Here is a 20,451-nt window from a genome sequence, read left to right as displayed (position 1 = left end):
ATGTATAGGTATTTCATTGTTATTGACGACATATGGGATATCTCAGTCTGGAAAATGATCAAATGTGCATTGCCAAATAACGATGTTGGACACGCTATCATCACAACTACCCGTATTTTTGATGTTGCTGAACAAGCCGGTGGTGCTTACAAGCTGAAACCCCTTTCTTTAAATAACTCTCGCAAGTTACTGTATAGAAGAATATTTGGTACTGAAAACAAATACGATAATAAAGGCATAGAAAAATGTCCAAATGAGGAGCTGGCCGAAGTATCTGACAGAATACTAAAGAAATGTTCTGGTGTACCCTTAGCAATCATTACGATGGCAAGTCTGCTAGCTTGTAAAGCAAGAAATAAAATAGATTGGTATGAGGTGTACAATTCCGTTGGTACTGGTCTGGAAAACAATCTAGATGTAAAGAATATGAGAAAGATTTTATCATTTAGCTATTATGAGCTTCCATGCCATCTAAGGACTTGCTTATTATATTTAAGCATGTTTCCAGAAGATTTTGAAATTGACAAGGGTCGTTTGATAAGAATGTGGATCGCTGAAGGTTTTATCAAAAGTGAAAAACAGGGGAAGAGTCTATTTGAAATCGGAGATAGTTATTTCAACGTGTTCATAAATAGAAGTATGGTCCAACCGATACATGACTCAATAACTTGCATGGTAGATGGTTGTCGCGTACATGATATGGTGCTGGATCTCATCCGTTCCTTGTCAAGTGAAGAAAACTTTGTTGCTGTACTAAGTGATATGGATAGCACATCTCCATCAGATACGATTCGGAGGTTGTCCCTTCAAAATGTCAAGAACAGTCACATAATGGCTCATGCTACTAGGAGCTCGCTGCAACATGCAAGGTCAGTTGTTATCTTCCCATCTGACTTCGCTCAAGCGCCATCTCTTGGGAGTTTTCAGGTTCTACGTGTACTGGATTTATGTCAATGTGATCTTTCACAAGCTAATAGTCTTAAGTACCTTGGAAATTTATATCAGTTGAGGTACTTGAGACTATATTGTATGCATATTTCTCAGCTCCCGGAAGAAATAGGGAACCTGCAGTTTCTACAAACATTGGACGTAAGGGAAAATACTATTTCATGGTTGCCTTCGGGTGTTGTTCAGCTAACTAATTTGATGTTCCTATACATCGACGGGTCTACAAAAGTGCCGAATGGAATTGGAAACCTAACATGCCTTGAACAGCTGTCGAGGTTATGCATTGATGGCTCCACCACAAATATTGTAGAAGAGTTGGGCCAGCTAGCTGCACTAAGGCAGCTGGATATTGAATTCGACGAGTGGAACAACAAGGTGTTGGAGTGCCTACGCATGCTACAAAAGATCCAGAAACTATATATCTCAGTCCTCCACATAAGTGTATTGGACACCTGGATCGCCCCTCGACAAATTCGTGATTTGCGTACAATAGGCAGCTGTTGGTTTTCTACACTGCCGGCTTGGGTGAATCCATCACTTGGTTTTCTACACTGCCGGCTGGAGAGTTTTACTTCAATGAGCTCATAATCAGAAGTATGATCCAACCGATACATAACTCATCAACTGGCATGGTAAATGGTTGTCTCATACATGATATGGTGTTGGATCTTATCCGTTCCTTGTCAAGTGAAGAAAGCTTAACATGCCTTGAGCTGCTGCCACAGTTATACATTGATAACTCCACCATAAACATTATAGAAGAGTTGGGCGAGCTAACTGAACTGAGGCGGCTGTGGATTAAATTGGAGGAGTGGAATGACAAGCTGTTAGAGTGCCTGCACAAGCTACAAAAGATTCAGGAACTGTGTATCGATCATGCTCCATCATCCTCACCGCAGCATAGGTGGATTGGATACCTGGGTTGCCCCTCGACGTCTCCGTGACTTGGTTACACAATACAGTTGTTGGTTTTCAACACTGCCAGCTTGGGTGAATCCATCGCTTGTTCCGGATCTCACCTGTCTAACCATCGCCGTGAGGGAGCTGCATCAGGGCGACCTCGAAATCCTCGGGAGGTTGCCAGCTCTCCGCTATGTCTAACCTGGGAATCCTTCAGGGATTCGTTGTTGGTGCTGGTTCCTTCCCGTGCCTCGTAAGCTGTTGGTTCTCGCGATCTGTATGGCCAGTGGTGTTTCAACAAGAAGCTATGCCGAGGCTCAGAGAGCTTCGGATCTGGCCGTTGTTTTATGTGCGGGAGGCAAGAGGAATGGCCAGCAGCGATGGTGGTCTCGATTTTGGCCTAGGGAACCTGCTATCACTGCAGGAAGTCAAGATTGAAATCCTAGGTGCAGGCGCTACCAAGGAGGCGGCGGAGCAAGCCATGGTCCCGCTGACGCATGTAGCTTCTGTAGTTGATCCTTGCTTCTCTCCTTTCCCATTTCTTCTAAACTTCATTGGCGTTGTTTTTTCCGGCCCAGTATTTTCTTCTAATCTTAATTTTGTTTCGATTTCTGTCTCAGATTCAGATGAAGAATAGCAAACCGGAGAAAAGATCTGCTTCGCCACATCTGCAGAGATTAAATTGGTCAACCATGGACGGTACCAAACAACTCGAACCTGTAAGCAGTGATGTTAGCTACTCGGTTTCCCATGGAAATGTCGCATGTTTGGGGTTAGCTTTGGTTGGTTAAAGCACTACATATTACGATGTGTGCCTTGTGCACGCTTGGAACCTAGAGGTCTTCCTGGCTGGCTAAATTTTACTCCATTTTCTGCAGTACCGTAATGCCGCTCCCTGTCGCTGACATCAATAATGCCGCACGTCCTCAGGAGCCTGCAATGCCACGGGAGGCCTTGGACAGAACAAAACGCAAGGGCATTGCGGCGACAGAGTCGGGCCTAGATGTCACGCATGGGTATCCATCCTATTGTAGGGTGTGTTGCTGTTGAGTGCAGTGGTCTGCTTTCATGAGGCTCTCAAAAGCGCAATCATCTGCATAGCTTTTATGTTGTGTTTAGCCTGCCATTTGTTCGTACGAATCTTCAGGAGTCTAGCTATGTTTGACAAAGAGGGGCAAGAAGTATTTTGGGTTATTTGCAGCTTGTGGCCTTGATCGTCATGCGTGCCGGTGAGAAGTCAGAGTATAGATGCCAGTGTGCATGCTCTGTTTTTCCGTGTGCTCTGTTCTGCGCATAACTCTGTTCTGCAGAGCATGGTGCCCACGAGTAGCTTCACCTACCGAACTTGCACTAAAAAAGCTTTGGTCTGTTGCTTAACACACATGGAAAGACGAGATCTTGAAGAAAAATTTAAAGAAACATTGTGGGTGAATGCGTCATGTTGATCCTCTTAGTTCAATTCCGGATTCCGGATGCGATCAAAGCTCATAAGTCCGAATGCTGGGCTTTTGGCTTTGTCGAAACATGTTATTTTCCAGGGATCGTACTCTAACACATATCTGCAGGTAATCTTCAGAGAAATTTACTGGCCGAGGTTTTGGTCGATAAAAAATAAATGTCAGCGGTTAGGAGTGGTAATGGAGCTTTTCAAGAGATGCGGATGGAATTTTAGAAGAAGGATTGATACGTAATCTATCGGTTTACTTTTCAACAGTTTGGCACTTAGCTATGCTTTGACTGCCTGCGTGCTGTGCTCTTGCTTGTGGGTTTCGCCTGTGAATGATCAAGGCCGGAACTTTCCATTATTCTTAAAAAAATCCGAATGTGCCTGCAATTTTCCGGGCACACACTCCGGCATGAGTATGCAGCTCCCAGCCTTCATGCACCCCGCGTACAGAGTACCTTCCGGATGCTGCTCGACGGCGGCGCGGCTATAGGCTGCCGACACGACAGCGAGGCATCAGCAGTGGCGCAGCGACGGCGAGGACGACGACGATGGCTGGAGCCTTGTTCCAGCGCTCTGAAACATGCAGCGCCATCATCGTCCAGACTCCAGAGTCAAATGAATCAATGGATTTATTTTTATAGATAAACTGATATAGATATAGATATGATAATAAGATATTGATAGACATAAATATATATAAACCCTGAAAAATCAGTATAATTAACCTCCACCACAGTCCACATTCACCTCGTTCCTAGCCTATGCTGGAAAGAACAAAACCAGATAACTTGACCTCTTTAAAAAAACTCTATAGCATAATTATCATTTTTTTAAAATGTTTTTACGAGACAAATTAGTATATCAGAATCCAGGTTTATCGAATCCATTGGTGTTCCCACATGTTGAGACGTCCGCTCAGATAGGTAATAAATTAATAATAGTCTCGGCGAAAATTCAGATGTGGGGAAGAGAATTTTCGTCCAAGTGCCGTGTAGCAAAAGGCATCCTCCTACACTATTTATTATGTAAAAAGGCACTCTTATTCCTGTTCCAAATGTTATAACTTTTTGTGAAGAACTTTTATCTATCTATTATCTTAATACAATAGTGTTAAAAGAAGCCATCACGTTCGTCGAGAGGGTCTAGAAATTACCACATTTATTGGAAAAAGAGAAGAATATATACCGTCCAATTTTGTAAAGATCTAACGGTCTAAACTACCACAAAGAGTCCATATCAAATACAACAGTAAATATATAAATTTGATTTGGTGAATGGAAGATATGAGTCCGTGTCACATACAAATTCATGCTTTTACACGTATCTAACACACGTTGTAATTCCATATTCATTCACATATGTTTGGCAAGTTAACAAAGGCATCACTAAGGTTGAAAATATACCATCCCGCCGGCGCTAGAGTATCACCGTAACATAAAAAGTTCAGGCAAAATATGATTAATAAATATACTTCAATATAAAAATTCAAAATTCAAAAAGAATCAGTCCATATCCAATACAACAACCGGCAAGAGACTAGCAATTATAAAAATATTATTTCCTAATCTTATTGTTTTATGCATTGATGAGGAGATAAGAGGCCTGCAATTATGTAAATATTATTTTCTAATTAGATAACTTTGGATGTTGAGGAGAGATAGGCCTAGATATGACTGGCTCTTAAATCTTTTATCCTTCTCACCCGCTATTACCTTAGTAGGCTTCAATAATGCCACCCGAATTGCAAGCAAAGATACAGAAAACAATTAAAAATGGAGGATCGAAGCAACTAGCAAACCCCAAAGCAATGGTGTATCAGTACAAAGCCAAGATCAATAGTTGTGGACAAGGTAGTGGCAGGTTCCTCCGTAACATCGAAATCTAGCCATGGCTGATGTGATTCATATACAGCATGAATTGTTTGCGCAATAGAGCAAGTCAATGATCTACCAAGCGAGCTTGCCACGTACATAATTAGGGTAGAAACAATTGATTGATGATTGGTATAAGAGAGCAAGCTTCAAGTTAAGGTGGAGCACAAATTTGAGAGTGACCAAGAAAAAGAATATTACAACTACCATGTAGACAACTTAACAACAACGTATGAGCTGAACAACAACTACGATGAAAAGAAAAGAGAGAAAAACGACAGCAATAGTGTGGCTATGGTAGAGTCATTTTGAAGCCAAGACGTGATTCTAACGGTATCAGGTGGCCAAGTATCATCCTGACACATTCTAGCACCATTATTGTAGCCGAGGCATGGCAATCACCACTAACGATGACAAGAAGCAGCGAGCTGGTGATGTCTTGCTGTTAATAAGCATTGTAATCAGTGGACGCCTTACAGGCCGAGGGTTGAAAAAAATTAAGGAGAGAAGACACTACCGGAAACGCGGTCTTTGCCGAGTGTCCGCGGCTTTGCCGAGTGCTACACTCGGCAAAGAAAAACACACGGTAAAGTAACCCTTTGCCGAGTGCCAGGCGCTCGGCAAATAGAAACACTCGGCAAAGAATACTTTGCCGAGTGTCGGGCACTCGGCAAAGCAGGGCACTCGGCAAACGAGTGCCACGCAATTAACGGCGTCATTCTTTGCCGAGTGTCTACTCGAAGACACTCGGCAAAGAGGTATTTTGCCGAGTGCCTGGGCAAAACACTCGGCAAAATGTACATTTTTTTCCCTCTATTTTGTCCAAATTTTTTTTCTATTGTCATCCTACATTCTCCTCAACAACATATATAATTTAGGTTCATTTCTCAAAGTGTCTGCTATATTTCGTCAATTTATTTTATTTTATCGAATTTCTTGAATAATTCAAATTTGAACCGCGTGGTCATTCGAATAGTGGAAAAAATGTACTGCCCCCGGCCCGCGCCCTCGGCCGTGCCCCCGCCGCGCCCCGGCCGCCGCAGGTACTACATCCGTTCATGTTCCACCAGCTGATGCACGTTTCTTTAAAAAAATACACCATGTATCTTTAGGAGTTGTTATAGATCATTCTGCTGTATTGATATAACATGCCATATTCCTCGCTCCTGTGCATATACATAGCGCAATTGATATTACTCTATCTCCGGTGTATATGTTAGAGGATGGAAGACCGTGCGTGGATGTACACTGGCCGCCCAAGTCAGGTTGGGATGACTAGTGAGTGGATCAGGAAGACCGATACTTTCTTGGAAATGGTGTTTGGCGAAGCTGCTAAAGGAGCGAGTATGATTCTCTGCCCATGCAGCAAGTGTGCAAACAGGAAAAGATAAAATAAGAAGAACATGGGGGAACATCTTTGCAAGAATGGATTTACGGCAGACTATACCCGGTGGATCTACCACGATGAAGCCAATCGTATGAGAGAGGATGTGGTGAGACCACGTGTCGAGGATTATGATGCTAATGCCGGTGTAGCGGACATGTTGGATGACTATGGGGAGGCACGGTTCACCGAGGGACAAACGGAGGAGGAGCCAGAGTCGACCGCAAAGCCGTTCTACGACATGCTTGCCGCGTCACATAAACCCCTTCATGGACATACGACGGTTTCTCAGCTTGATGCCATTGGACGCATAATGGCGTTAAAGTCGCAGTACAGTATGAGTCGAGGCGCCTTTGATGCTTTGTTGACGGTTATTGGCAGCCTGCTTCCGAAGGGTCACATTCTGCCAAAGAGCATGTATGAGGCACGGAAACTCCTTCATGCACTCAAGATGCCATATGAGCAGATACATGCTTGTAGGAATGGGTGCATCCTGTTTAGGAAAGAATACGCGGAAGCAAAGTACTGTCCAAAGTGTACATTCTCAAGATTCATGGAGGTAGACTGTGATGGTGATGACCTAAAGAGGCAGCTTAACATTCCCGTGACAGTCCTACGATACCTTCCGTTCATACCGAGGATCCAGAGGCTATACATGACTGAGGAATACGCGAAACAAATGACTTGGCACAAAAATAGCAAACGATACAATCCTGACAAGATGGTACATGCATCCGATGGTGAAGCATGGAAACACTTTGATAGCATTCATCATGAGAAAGCCAGAGATGCTCGTAATGTACGTGTTGCGCTGGCAACAGATGGGTTCAATCCTTATGGAATGTCGGCTGCCACATACACATGCTGGCCTGTATTCGTTATCCCCCTCAATCTTCCCCCTGGCGTATGCTTTCAACGACAGAACATAATCTTGTCGTTGATTATTCCTGGACACCCGGGGAATAATATGGGTGTGTTCATGGAGCCTCTCATTGATGATTTGATACATGCTTGGGAGGACGGGGTATGGACATACGATCGGGCTACAAAGCAAAACTTCTTAATGCATATTTGGTACCAATACTCCATGCATGACTTGCTGGCGTATGGGGTATTATGCGCATGGTGTGTTCACGGGAAGTTCCCATGTCCTGTATGCAAGGAAGGTCTTAGGTTCATTTGGTTGCAGAAGGGTGGCAAGTATGTTGCTTTCGACGAACATCGGCAGTTCCTCCCTCTTGACCATCCATTCAGACGAGACATCAAGAACTTTACGAAAGGTGTCGCAGTGACAAGTCTTGCACCTCCAATGAAGACTAGTGCCGCAATTCGTCAGGAAATAGATGGTCTCGTGGTCAATCCAGCAGGTGGCTTTGTGGGATATAGCGAACAACATATGTGGACTCATAAGTCAGGCTTGACTCGGCTCCCCTACTATGATGACCTGATCCTTCCACACAACATTGATATCATGCACACCGAAAAGAATATCGCTGAGGCACTTTGGTCAACAATCATGGATATTCCCGGCAAGACAAAGGATAATGTTAAGGCTAGAGTTGATCTGGCAATATTATGTGATAGACCGAACCTAGAGATGAAGCCTCCTGCTCGTGGAAAGACATGGAGAAGGCCTAAGGACGGTACTGGATTGCCGATGGCGCAATCGACTTGTCCTCTACTCCTACACTTTCTCAGATCCGAGCAAGGAGCACGAGTGCGAGCCCAGCCATACGACCTCGGCAGGACACTTCACGCCATCAGATACAAGCACTCCAGGTTATTCCTTCTTTGTCCGTCGTTCGTTGATTATTACATACGTTTTGTTTGCATTATTGTAACATTGGGGTGAAAACTGTGCAGGGCCGGCTGGAAGAAGAGACGAGGAAACGATAGGAGTTGGAGCAAAGGATGAGTGATGTACTTACTTACATGCAGAGTCTTAGCGCTGCAACGGGTGTACCTCCGCCAGCTTCTCTATTCGCGCAACCTCCACCACCTGATCCGTACTCTACTCCTGTAAGTGTAGCATCTTTCCCGCTTCATTCAGAACGTAGTAGATCCCCACACATATATTCTGCTAAATTGTACGTAGTAGAGTTTTTCTTGGATTTATGACCACCTGTATTGGCAGTGGCAGACCTCTTAGCTCTCCTAGTATTGTTGGAACCTGCAACTAGAGACCTTTATTTTGGGCAATTTGTGCAGCTTCTTCTTGGTTTTCAATTGTTCGTGGGTTTGTGTTAATGTTAGCTGTTGCTTATTAGAGGCCTTGTGAAACAAATTGATTAGCTTCCATGGAGGTTCTCCCTTCCCTTCGAGGAGTGCTGGACCCACTACTTCTATATCGGCGTGCCTTACTTCTAATATCCAGACCTCTGTACCTACCTGCATGTACATTTTCTACTTTGGAGACCATACTGAGATGGGCATTTAGTTAGGTGCTGATGTTTATGATTGTTTTGTTTTCTCTTCTATGGATAAGAATTAGATACGCATTATAACATTATCATTTCTAGTAGGCAACAAAATAATTGCAGAGTCATCTAGCTAAATGGTGACTTTCTAAATACTACAATATGTGCTACATTCATGAGGCAGGTAGTAAGATGATCATATATAGGCGTAATAAGTAGTAACAATTTTGGCCTTTGAAAAACAGAAACCATTCACATGTCTGTGACATCTGCTACTATGGGTTGATATTTGATGAACATTTTATGTCTCTGCAAGATCAGATTTTGAGCTATATAACAGTATAGTATATTGATACAGTTATCAGGCATTGCTTTGCAAGGTCTCATTTGAACTAAAATCTGATCAGATTATAAGCTATATAACAGTATACTATATTGATATTTGCTGTCATTTGCATTTCAGTTTTATTGGTTAAAAGTAATCCATCTTCTTTGTCAGCTTTATTGGTTAGGTTTCTAATAGTCTGGCTATATTTATGTATGATCGTCATTTATCTTGTCTCACATGCAATCTCTTCTTCTCTGTGTAGAGACAATCGGCGGCGTCAAATGATCCGCATGCTACGCCATCTCCAAATCAGGCAACTCCAAATCAGCCATCTCGAAATCTTCATATGTGACATTGGAGCTTGTGTGGTGACCATGTGTGGTGAACTTCAAATGAACCTTTATCGTTCTTAACACTTATGTGGTGAATTTGTGTATGTGATATTACTTGTGTGATGACGAGACTTTGTTAAATTTGGTTGTGACGATAAGACTTGCGTGAATTTGGTTGTGTCTGTGAAATTTCAAATAATATGCCTGTGTGAATATATAATATGCCTGTGTGAATATGTGCCTGTGAAAAATGGTGGGGAAAAACAAATTAAAATCTTAAAAAAAAAACTCTTTGCCGAGTGTATAAACGAAGCACTCGGCAAAGTGACCTGAACTTTGCCGAGTGCCACGTGGCAGGCACTCGGCAAAGTGACCTAAACTTTGCCGAGCGCCCTCCATTTGGCGCTCGGCAAAGACTGGGCCTTTGCCGAGTGCCACGTCATAGGCACTCGGCAAAGACTGGGCCTTTGCCGAGCGCCAAACTGAGGGCGCTCGGCAAAGGCTAGGCCCTTTGCCGAGTGCCTGCCACGTGGCACTCGGCAAAGGCCCAGTCTTTGCCGAGCGCCAAGTGGAGGGCGCTCGGCAAAGAGCCGTCATGGCCCCAAACGCCGTCACGGCTACTTTTCTTTGCCGAGTGCCTTCCGTGACACTCGGCAAAGCCTTTGCCGAGTGCCCGACAAAAGGCACTCGGCAAAGACATCTTTGCCGGAATATTCGCTGCCGAGTGCGCTTTGCCGAGTGTTACGCTCGGCAAAGCCTTTGCCGAGTGTTTTCTTGGCTTTGCCGAGTGTCCAGACACTCGGCAAAGGTCCTGAATCCGGTAGTGAGAACAACAATGTAGTCATGGCATCTTGACGATGTAATCTAAATGGTCAATTCAAAATCAATGTTTGGCATTCATGTCCATCCATAGCAAGATGCATGTCGTGTTCGACAAGAGGGATGCAAATTCTTAATGATAGTCCAGCCACCGCCAGCACCCAATTATGTCCAGCCACCGACACCACGAAGAGGTTTGTGGAGCATAATTACAGGTAGCGCCATCGCTGCATTTGTCAGCGAGATCGTAAAGGATTTCATGCATGGTGACGACCACTAGTCCTGGGGATCATTTTGTTGCATGTCTTCTTCTCGATCGATTGCATGTCTCTTGGACGGCCTGCTAGTAGTAGGGATGGCAACGGGTACGAAATATCCACGTACCCGCGCATACCAAATCCGATGGGCGCGGATACGGGTCTGAGTCTGTGCCCGTGGGTACGGGCGCGGGTACAACTCTAAACCCAACGGATATTTTCTAACGGGTTTGAAAAATTGATACCCGAATCCGTGAACCCGCCAGACCTGCTGAAATTTGGGCCCGAATAACCCCTGTATATACGATTTTTAGGATTTTCTGGTTCCCCGTTGCTCCTACTCCCAGACCCAGCCCCTGCCGCCGCACCCTCCCGCTCCGCGCCCCCCCCCCACCCCCACGGGATCCGGCCAGAGCCGTCCCCGTCCCCTCCGCCCCCCGCTCCGTCCGTCCCCCGCCGGCCACCGGAGGCCCCCGCTCCGTCCCCCGCTCCGTCACCACGAACAGGTTTGTGGAGCATAATTGCAGGTAGCGCCATCGCTGCATTTGTCAGCGAGATCGTAAAGGATTTCATGCATGGCGACGACCACTAGTCCTGGGGATCATTTTGTTGCATGTCTTCTTCTCGATCGATTGCATGTGTGTCTATTGTCGTTTTGTTTTGTGAGCGATCGAGAAGGCTAGCTAGCTTGTCGTTCTCTCGGACGGCCTGCTAGTAGTAGTAGCTAGGCTGTAGCTTCAGCGGGGTGACACAGATGGCTGCTTCATCTATCATATACACCATCTGTATGCTTCGATCTTTCAATTATTATTTGTAACTTGCTGCTTCGCCCTGTTCGTGACAATATTGTAATAAGAAAAAAACATGTTTATGTTGTAGCATGATGTATTTCCTCCATCTGTCAAAGCAACCACATTAGCATAAAACTCCATTTAGAGGCCGATCGACCAGCTCGTTTGCATTTCTTGAGTGAGTTTCAGTTGTTTTATGCAATAACTCTCTTGTAAGACTTTTCTTGCTTCCTTGCAGCGCTCCTGCCTACTTTTCAAAAATGAAAAAAAAGGCCGACTAAGGCCAGTTTCGGTTTCGCCACATCAAGTCAACTTGCTCATGGAAATTAACTAACAACTGAACTGATCATTCCATCATCTGCATATATTGGTCTCTGAAAGATGTTGGTTTGAATTTGCAGCGAAAAATGCCAGCGTCGTCCTCACTAGTGGAGTAATTTGCTGCAAAGGTGAAGTAATTTTTTTCGAAACACAGTACAAACAAACGCAGACGCTTACAGATACGCACGTATGCTCATTCCTATGAATACAAGCATGCAATCCTATCCTTATAAGCACATCCGAGAAGCTCAGTCATCTGATTCTCGAAATTGATGAAGTACCTTGCTTCTTCCAAGAAGCTATGGAAACGTATAAACCATTGGCTTGATGATGGAGGATAGATTGTTTCTCCTGAAAGCCATACATGAATAACCCATACTTGGGTTGTGCAGAAACCACTCATATGAAATTCTTTTTAAAATTTGAATCAAAAGTGGTTGAGGGCTTTTCCTTATAGCAACGCTAGCCAATGGCCCCCCCTGCAAATTTAGGAATTAGGAAAGAAAATGCTCCATCCCCGATATTGGTGGCGCTCCCTCGCCCCTGCCCTTGCCCCTGCCCCACTCCTCTCCGTTGCAAGCAAGGATGCGATATCTCTACGGATGAATATTTGAAAATTAAAAAAGAATATTACTGTTGCCACCAAAATTTGATAATTTTATGGCCAATGGAGTATAGGGAAAGAAGCAAATAAGAAAGCTTTATAAGCAAGCACTAAAAAAAGAAATTGGAGTCCGTGTACTTTAATATTTTCTTTTACTTTAGATTTTAGATTTTCTTTTATTTTAGATTTCTTGTTAGGTAAATTTAGTCCAGGTTATAAATATGTACCCCGGCCATTGCAAAAGATATCTCTCGATCAATACAATTTTCAGCGCATCGCCACCCTCTTTTCTACGATTTCATCACCGGTAGAATTTGGCACCTGACGCGGAGCTGCATTGTTTTCGATCTCTGATGAAGGGGTAAGCCCTAATTTCTGCCGGCCCTGACAATTATATCGTTCGATCTCTTGCTGGATCTGATAGAATTACACTTATCTTAGTCTTGCTTAGATCTATTAGCTTATATCTATTGAATCTGTTGCTTAGCTGCTCGCAAAAGATTTATTTTATTAACAAAGCATCAGATTAGTTTTCATTAGCCGATAGTTTTTTATTCTTGGCCTTTGATGAGCTTCTACCGAACTTTTGTCCCATCACATTTAGATTCATCGGCCAGTGACTTTTAAGTCTACCGTCCGGCTGCCAGCACTGTCTCGGTTAGGTCCGATCCTATTTGTGGTGACGCTAGATTAATTGTCATCAGCTTGCTAGTTTTGGCAATAGTTCAGTTTGTTAATTCTATTTGCCGGCCGATGGTCGCTAAATATTTAATTATTGCATCAGCCATTGATCATCAGCTCTGTGTACTTTAATTCTATCATATAGTCGATAGATCTTCATATATTTTATTTATCCAAGTGTTGTATCGGCTCGGGATTGTGATTCTATTAAATGGCCGATACGATGTCTTGGCAGTTGAATGGTCAAACTGACTGGCACGCCTCGAACCTCAAGAAGCTATGGACCTACACTCGAGTTAAGCATATCTCTCGGGCTGGTGTGTTGCATGCGGGGGTCATCTTCCGGTCGATTTTTTTGCCGCAACAGTAGCCACTGCCAAAAGCTCCTAAACAAGGTGGTGTTTAGGGAAGGGAATTCATATACAGTCTTATCCTTGCAAAAAAAATTCCTTTAAAACTATACAAAGAGGCTGGTTCAAAGTTTCAAACCCAGAACCTACAGGCCACAAGTAGAATATCTGAACATAACATCAATTTTTTTTAAAAAAAGATAGAAATGTGCTCCCCGTAAAAGCCTTCATGTCTCTCGTTACCAAATTTTTTTCTACCCAGATTCACGAAAGGTTTCATTGAGTTGCTTAACATGTGCTGTAACAGTCACTGACTTTTTGTATGCTTATTTCATGAGGGATAGAATAAGAGAGGGATAGTTCTTGTTCAGTGCGACGGAGTTCTTGCAAATTGGGTTGTGCAGGATAAAATGCTTCATTTGATCTATGGAGCAGGGGTAACATGCATGGCGCAGGCCCACCGCCCACATTCTTCTTCGCTTCATAAACTGCAGGCCCACATTTCGCTGGGATACGAATTTGCTGAAAGGGCTACTCTTACAGGCCCATGAGTAAAGGAAACAAAATAAGAAGAACAGAAAACCAAACAACCGAACCCATGTATGTGGTGTGATGTAGGAGAGGACATTGCAGGATGGATGGATTTGCTCCAAGGGGTTGAAAGAGACCGCTTTTATGATTTTGTAGGTCTTTAAGACTTCAGCCATTTTTAATGGTTGTAGTTTGACCTAATATTTTAATTTGTTTTTTGAATTAAACGAATGTATTAACTTGTAGCATAAGGATGCATGAGCACAAGACGTTTTTTTCTTCAGTACTGAAGGTTTGATTTGTTGACTAACTTTTGCTAAAATGAATACTGATATCTTTATGCTTATTACACGAGTGGAAAAGGATCAGTCGAGTCTCTCTCTGTATTCTACTATGAATAAAAAGGAAAACATTGCGACGCCTGAGAGATTCGAACTCTCGCGGGGAAACCCCATGTACTTAGCAGGCACATGTTTGAGCGCGCGCACTCCACTCTTCGCTGCCGACCCCTGCTCGTCGCACTGTAGCAGGACCTCTGCTTCTGCAAGACCATGTCCCAGCTGCAGGAGGCCATTCTCCCCGCCGGCTGCCGGAGCCGCACGACGGCGAGGTTCATCTGTGTTCATTGATTCCACACGTCGAGGTACGGGTACCCAAACCTGACGACGACGCCATGGAGACCCAGGTCAGCGGCTCGCTGAGGACGCCATCAAGTGGTTCTGTCTTCTGTTCCTTGTCTGCCTTTTGAATGTGGTAATGTTGTACATGGTAAGAAACGGCCGGCCTTCAGGCCTTCAGGCAGTGCCAGCAGGAAACGCACTGAAGTGCTTGACTTTGCAAGCAAAATGTTCATTCCATCTCTCTTCTATTATTGCCGTTCATTCCACTGGCATAGCGTTGTATTATATGGCAGCTGCGAGCACCTGAGTTGGTTGGTGGCAGCAAGTTCGAGTCAAGGCGGCCGTGGAAGTTGTCCTATATCTTGTACCCTCTCATCCTTTATTATTCAGACGCGCCTTGTGTGTGTGTGTCTGTCTCTGTCTCTGTCTCTGTCTCTCTCTGGGGACAAGCAGATGAGGCAGAATTCAATGCCCACGTTAGGTTATGTGTAACGTGCCATCGCGTTACAGTCGCCGTGGACCACGAACACGACGGGGTTCTAGTGTTCCACAGTCCACTGCTGCAGTGCCAGCGAGCAGTGATAAGAGCAAGCAATCCAAAGAATAATTAGACGGGAAAGGTTTGAAGCAAGCCGTATCCCACACACCTTGATCCTGACCTCCTAGTCCTGGACAAGCAGCGGGGCTCTTCCTCCTCTTCCAAGTGAGTCGCCGATCTGCAGGCAGCCTGATCCGGCGAGGAGGCTCCATTGCCGACCAGCATCGACCGGTGAGTCAATTTCAGCTCGCTAGCTCTTGCTCTTTACAGCTCTGCATGGCACTGCTTATTGCTACCGGCGAGGCTGTGGGCACATGAACACCCAAAAATCTCAATCCTTGCACTCGCTTATTTAGGGACAAAAAAACCCATGGAAGTCGTGACGGGGGCACTGCCAAGCGTCATCGAGAAGCTCGCTGGTCTGGCCGCCGGCGAGTACAATCTGCAGAAGGGGCTGAAGGGGGAGATCAGGTTTCTCCAATCGGAGCTCGAGAGTATGAAGGGTGCCCTTGAGAAGGTCTCTAGCACACCGGGCGACCGGCTTGACATTCAAGACAAGATCTGGACTAGGGATTTGAGGGAGCTGTCCTACGATATAGAGGACAGTATTGACACATTCATGGTCCGTGGGCAGGGTAAAGAGCAGGGCAATCTGCATGGCATCAAGAAGTTCATTGATAGAAGTGTTGGTTTGTTTAGAAAGGCCAAGATTCGCCATGGGATGGCCACTGAGATCCGAGACATCAAGACCCGTGTTGAAGAGATAGCCAAGCGGCACGGACGGTACAAGATCAATAGTGATGTTGCTATGCCTGTCATGATCGACCCTCGTTTGTTCACTCAGTACACGGAGGCGAAAGAGCTTGTTGGAGTTGATGAGGCAAGAGATGAGCTAATCAAGGCTCTAGAAGAAGAGAATGAAGTGTCCATGCAGCAGCATGGAAAGATAGTTTCCATTGTTGGATTTGGAGGACTGGGAAAGACAACTCTTGCAAATGCAGTTTATGAAAAGATTAGAGCACAATTCGACTGTTGTGCTTTTGTTTCAGTGTCTCAAACTCCTAACTTGAACAAATTATTCAAGGGCTTGCTCTATGATTTTGGCAAGAACATCAATGAAGAAACATTAGAGGAGAGTCGGCTCATCAAAGTACTCAGAGAATTCCTTCAAGAGAAAAGGTATGAGATCATTATTCTTTCTGTCAATTTGAACATATGAGATTTTTTGGCCAATGATTATTTATGTTGTTCATAATACTATGGCCATGTCTGGATATCCTACAAATTATAAGAATTTGGATAGTGCCCATATATAGATTAAAAGAATCTGGATTATACATTATAATAGCAGGGCTGTTTGGATCTCTAGATTATAAAATGCATGGTTGGAGGGTTAGTTGTGTTTATATCCTCAAAACCTAGGATGGAGGGAGATAGTGGGATTACAGTAATCTGGGTGCTAATGTTTTTATAATCTATCTAATTACCTGGGGTATTTAGCTCTCATAAAGACTTGTTAGCTGATTTGTATAATCACAACTAGATCTAGACATGAGATAAGTGTACATATGATCAACTAAATGTTCATGCATGTGGCCTTTATTAAATAATAAAATACAATCACTTTGTGTCTTTTTCACATAATTATGGAGTGCACTAAATAATGTAGCAAAATCTATGATCTTTGTTTCCGATTGGACTCCTTTTATGTCTTGGCAAAGATTCTGACCGGACTTATTTTGTCTACGTACATGACTACATGCTAATTCTAGCTGCTCCCTAGCTATTTTAGCTTAATCACTAAAACATTAGCAGTGGTCAAGTGAGCTTAATTTTCATATCGTGGTATATGGACATTATTAGAACATTCTATCAATTTGCACATATATGTGATGTTTTTGCCACCGATAATTTACGCCTTCCATTCATGATACTAAGGTCATGGTTCGATCTCGTACAAATTAGTAGTTGGGCTGTTTGGATCTATAGATCATAAGATAGTTGGAGAGTTAGCTGTGTCTATAACCTCAAAAGTAGGATGGAGAGATATAGTGTGATTACGATACTAAGGGTGTTTGGAATTTCTTATCTGTCCAATTACCTAGGTGTTTAGATTATACAGTATGAATAGTAGTTTTTGGATCTATAACCTCAACAGTAGGATGGAGAGATATAGTGTGATTACGATACGAAGGGTGTTTGGAATTTCTTATCTGTCCAATTACCTAGGTGTTTAGATCTCATTGTGATTTTTGTCTGATTTCTAAATTCACAATTAGATCTATACATGGCCTAAATCGACATACTGTCAGCTAAATATGTACATGCCCGGCCCTTGTTAAATGACAAAATACAATGACTTTGTCTTTTTCACATCATTGTTAAGTGAAAATGATATGGCAAATATCTACAATCTTTGTTTTTGACTGGACTTATTTTGTCTATATACATGCTAATCTCGCTGCTCCCTAGCTATTTTAGTTTAATCACAAAAATATTTAATGGCCCAGTTAGCTTAATTTGCATATTGTGGTATATGAATATTATTAAAAGTTCTTCCAACCTAAAACCATTGCTAATAACTTGCCATATGTATAGGTATTTTGTTGTTATCGATGACATTTGGGATATCTCAGTATGGAAAATGATCAGATGTGCTTTGCCTGATAATGATGTTGGATACACTATTATTACAACTACCCGTAATTATGATGTTGCTGAACAAGCTGGTGGTGCTTACAAGCTGAAACCCCTTTCTTTGAATAACTCCCGAAAGTTACTGTATAGAAGAATATTTGGTACTGAAAACAAATACGATAATGAAGGCAGAGAAAAATATCCTGATGAGGAGCTGGCCGAAGTATCTGACAAAATACTAAAAAAATGTGCTGGTGTACCCTTAGCGGTTATTACGATGGCAAGTCTGCTAGCTTGTAAAGCAAGAAATAAAATGGATTGGTACGAGGTATACAATTCCATTGGTACTGGTCTAGAAAACAATCTAAATGTGAAGAATATGAGAAAGATTTTGTCACTTAGCTATTATGAGCTGCCATGCCATCTAAGGACTTGCTTATTATATTTAAGCATATTTCCAGAAGATTTTGGAATTGACAAGGATCGTTTGATAAGAATGTGGATCGCTGAAGGTTTTATCCAAAGTGAAAAACAGGGGAAGAGTGTATTTGAACTCGGAGAGAGTTATTTCAACGTGCTCATAAATAGAAGTATGATCCAACCGATACATAACTCATCAACTGGCATGCCACATAGTTGTCGCGTACATGATATGGTGCTGGATCTTATCCGTTCCTTGTCAAGTGAAGAAAACTTTGTTGCTGTACTAAGTGATATGGATAGCACATCTCCAACAAGTACGATTCGGAGGTTGTCCCTTCAAAATGGCAAGAACAGTCATGTAGTGGCTCATGCTACTACTAGGAGCTTGTTGCAACATGCAAGGTCAGTTGTTATCTTCCCATCTGCTGCTGCTCAAGCGCCGGCTCTTGGGAGCTGCCGAGTTCTACGTGTACTGGATTTATGTGAATGTGATCTTTCACAAGCTAATAGCCTCAAGTACCTTGGGAATTTATATCAGTTGAGGTACTTGGGACTATATTGTACGCGTATTTCTCAGCTCCCGGAAGAAATAGGAAACCTGCAATTTCTACAAACGTTGGATGTTAGGTTCAATACTATTTCATGGTTGCCTTCAGGTGTTGTTCAGCTAACTAATTTGATGTTCCTATACATCGACCGGTGGACAAGAGTGCCGAATGGAATTGGAAACCTAACATGCCTTGAAAAGCTGTCGGTGTTACGCATTGATGGCTCCACCATAAATATTGTACAAGAGTTGGGCCAGCTAGCTGCACTAAGGCGGCTGCAGATTGAATTGGAGGAGTGGAATGACAAGCTGTTGGAGGGCCTACGCATGCTACAAAAGATCCAGGAACTATATATCTCAGTCCGCCTTGAACGTAGCATCGGTGTATTGGACACTTGGATCGCCCCTCGACATATTCGTGATTTGGATACAGCAAGCAGCTGTTGGTTTTCTACACTGCCGGCTTGGGTGAATCCATCACTTGTTCGGGATCTCACCTGCCTAGGTATCGCTGTGAGGGAGCTGCATCAAGTCGATCTCGAAATCCTCGGGAGGTTGCCAGCTCTCCGCGCTCTGTGGCTGGAGGTGGACAACAAGAACCTGGGAATCGTTCAAGGATTCGTTGTTGGTGCTGGTTCGTTCCCGTGCCTTGTATTCTGTTCCTTCTTGCAATTTGTATGGCCAGTGGTGTTTCAACAAGGAGCTATGCCAAGGCTCAGAGCGCTTCACCTCTGGTCGTTGTTTTACGTGCGGGAGGGAGGAGGAATTGCCAGCGAGTTGGCCCTGGGGAACCTGCCATCACTGCAGGAGTTCTTTGCTTCCGTCGAATGTGAAGGCGCTAGCAAGGAGGAGGCGGAGCAAGCCAAGGCTGCACTGACGCATGCAGCTGAAATGCATCCCAATCATCCCAGGCATGAGATAGTATTTGAGTTGAGTGCAAATTAAAAGCACGATCATTTGCATAGGTTTTACGTTGTGGGTAGCCTGCTGTTTGTTAGTCTAGCAAGGAACAAGAAGTATTTTGTGTAATTTGCAGCTTGTGACCTTGATCGTCATGTGCTGGTGAGACGTCAGAGCAAAGATGCCAGTGTGCATGGTCGCCGTTCTCTTTCCTTGTAATAAATATAGGCCAACTGATGTAGCATTTCATGGCAACTCCGATGCATGCTCTGTTTCGGTGTGCAACGAGAGTATGAGACCACTAGATAGTACTGATCCCCCATCCTCTGTTTCAGCGTGCTCTGTTCTGTGCGTAACTCTGCTCCGCGAACATGAGTAGCTTCATCAGACCATCGCGTTACAGTCGCCGTGGACCACGAACACGATGGGGACAAGCAGAAGAAGGATTGATACGTAATCTATCGGTTTACTTTTCAACAGTTTGGCACTTAGCTATGTTTTGACTGCCTGCGTGCTGTGCTCTTGCTTGTGAGATTCGCCCGCGAATGGTCAAGGCCGGAACTTTTCACTATTCTTAAATAAATCTGAATGTGCCTGCAATTTTCCGGGCACACACTCCGGCGTGAGTATGCAGCTCCCAGCCTTCATGCACCCCGCGTACAGAGTACCTTCCGGATGCTGCTCGACGGCGGCGCGGCTATAGGCTGCCGATACGACAACGAGGCATCAGCAGTGGCGCAGCGACGGCGAGGACGACAACGATGGCTGGAGCCTTGTTCGAGCGCTCTGAAACATGCAGCGCCAT

At 44.0% G+C, this 20,451-nt stretch overlaps 1 protein-coding gene and 1 pseudogene across 2 annotated transcripts; both read left to right on the top strand.

Annotated features, from left to right (window-relative positions):
• Positions 1 to 1,546: 1,546 nt before the first annotated feature.
• On the top strand, positions 1,547 to 3,237 carry LOC112902274 (annotated as a pseudogene).
• Positions 3,238 to 15,093: 11,856 nt separating this feature from the next.
• On the top strand, positions 15,094 to 19,947 carry LOC112902272 (disease resistance protein RPM1-like). 2 transcript variants are annotated; one of them, XM_025971261.1, is made up of 3 exons: positions 15,094 to 15,370; positions 15,492 to 16,318; positions 17,738 to 19,947. In XM_025971261.1, exons 2-3 carry the CDS (start codon positions 15,510 to 15,512, stop codon positions 19,689 to 19,691), a joined length of 2,763 nt encoding a protein of 920 aa, XP_025827046.1. In that variant the 5' UTR covers positions 15,094 to 15,370; positions 15,492 to 15,509; the 3' UTR covers positions 19,692 to 19,947. The 2 variants fall into 2 exon arrangements, with proteins under 2 accessions (XP_025827046.1, XP_025827045.1); XM_025971260.1 differs by having other exon boundaries at positions 15,095 to 15,370; positions 15,496 to 16,318.
• The last annotated feature ends 504 nt before the right edge of the window (positions 19,948 to 20,451 follow it).

Source organism: Panicum hallii, chromosome 8, assembly GCF_002211085.1.
Source record: "Panicum hallii strain FIL2 chromosome 8, PHallii_v3.1, whole genome shotgun sequence".
Taxonomy (NCBI): domain Eukaryota; kingdom Viridiplantae; phylum Streptophyta; class Magnoliopsida; order Poales; family Poaceae; genus Panicum; species Panicum hallii.
The sequence above is the reverse complement of the archived record's forward strand: the minus strand, read 5'-3'. Positions and strand labels throughout refer to the sequence as shown.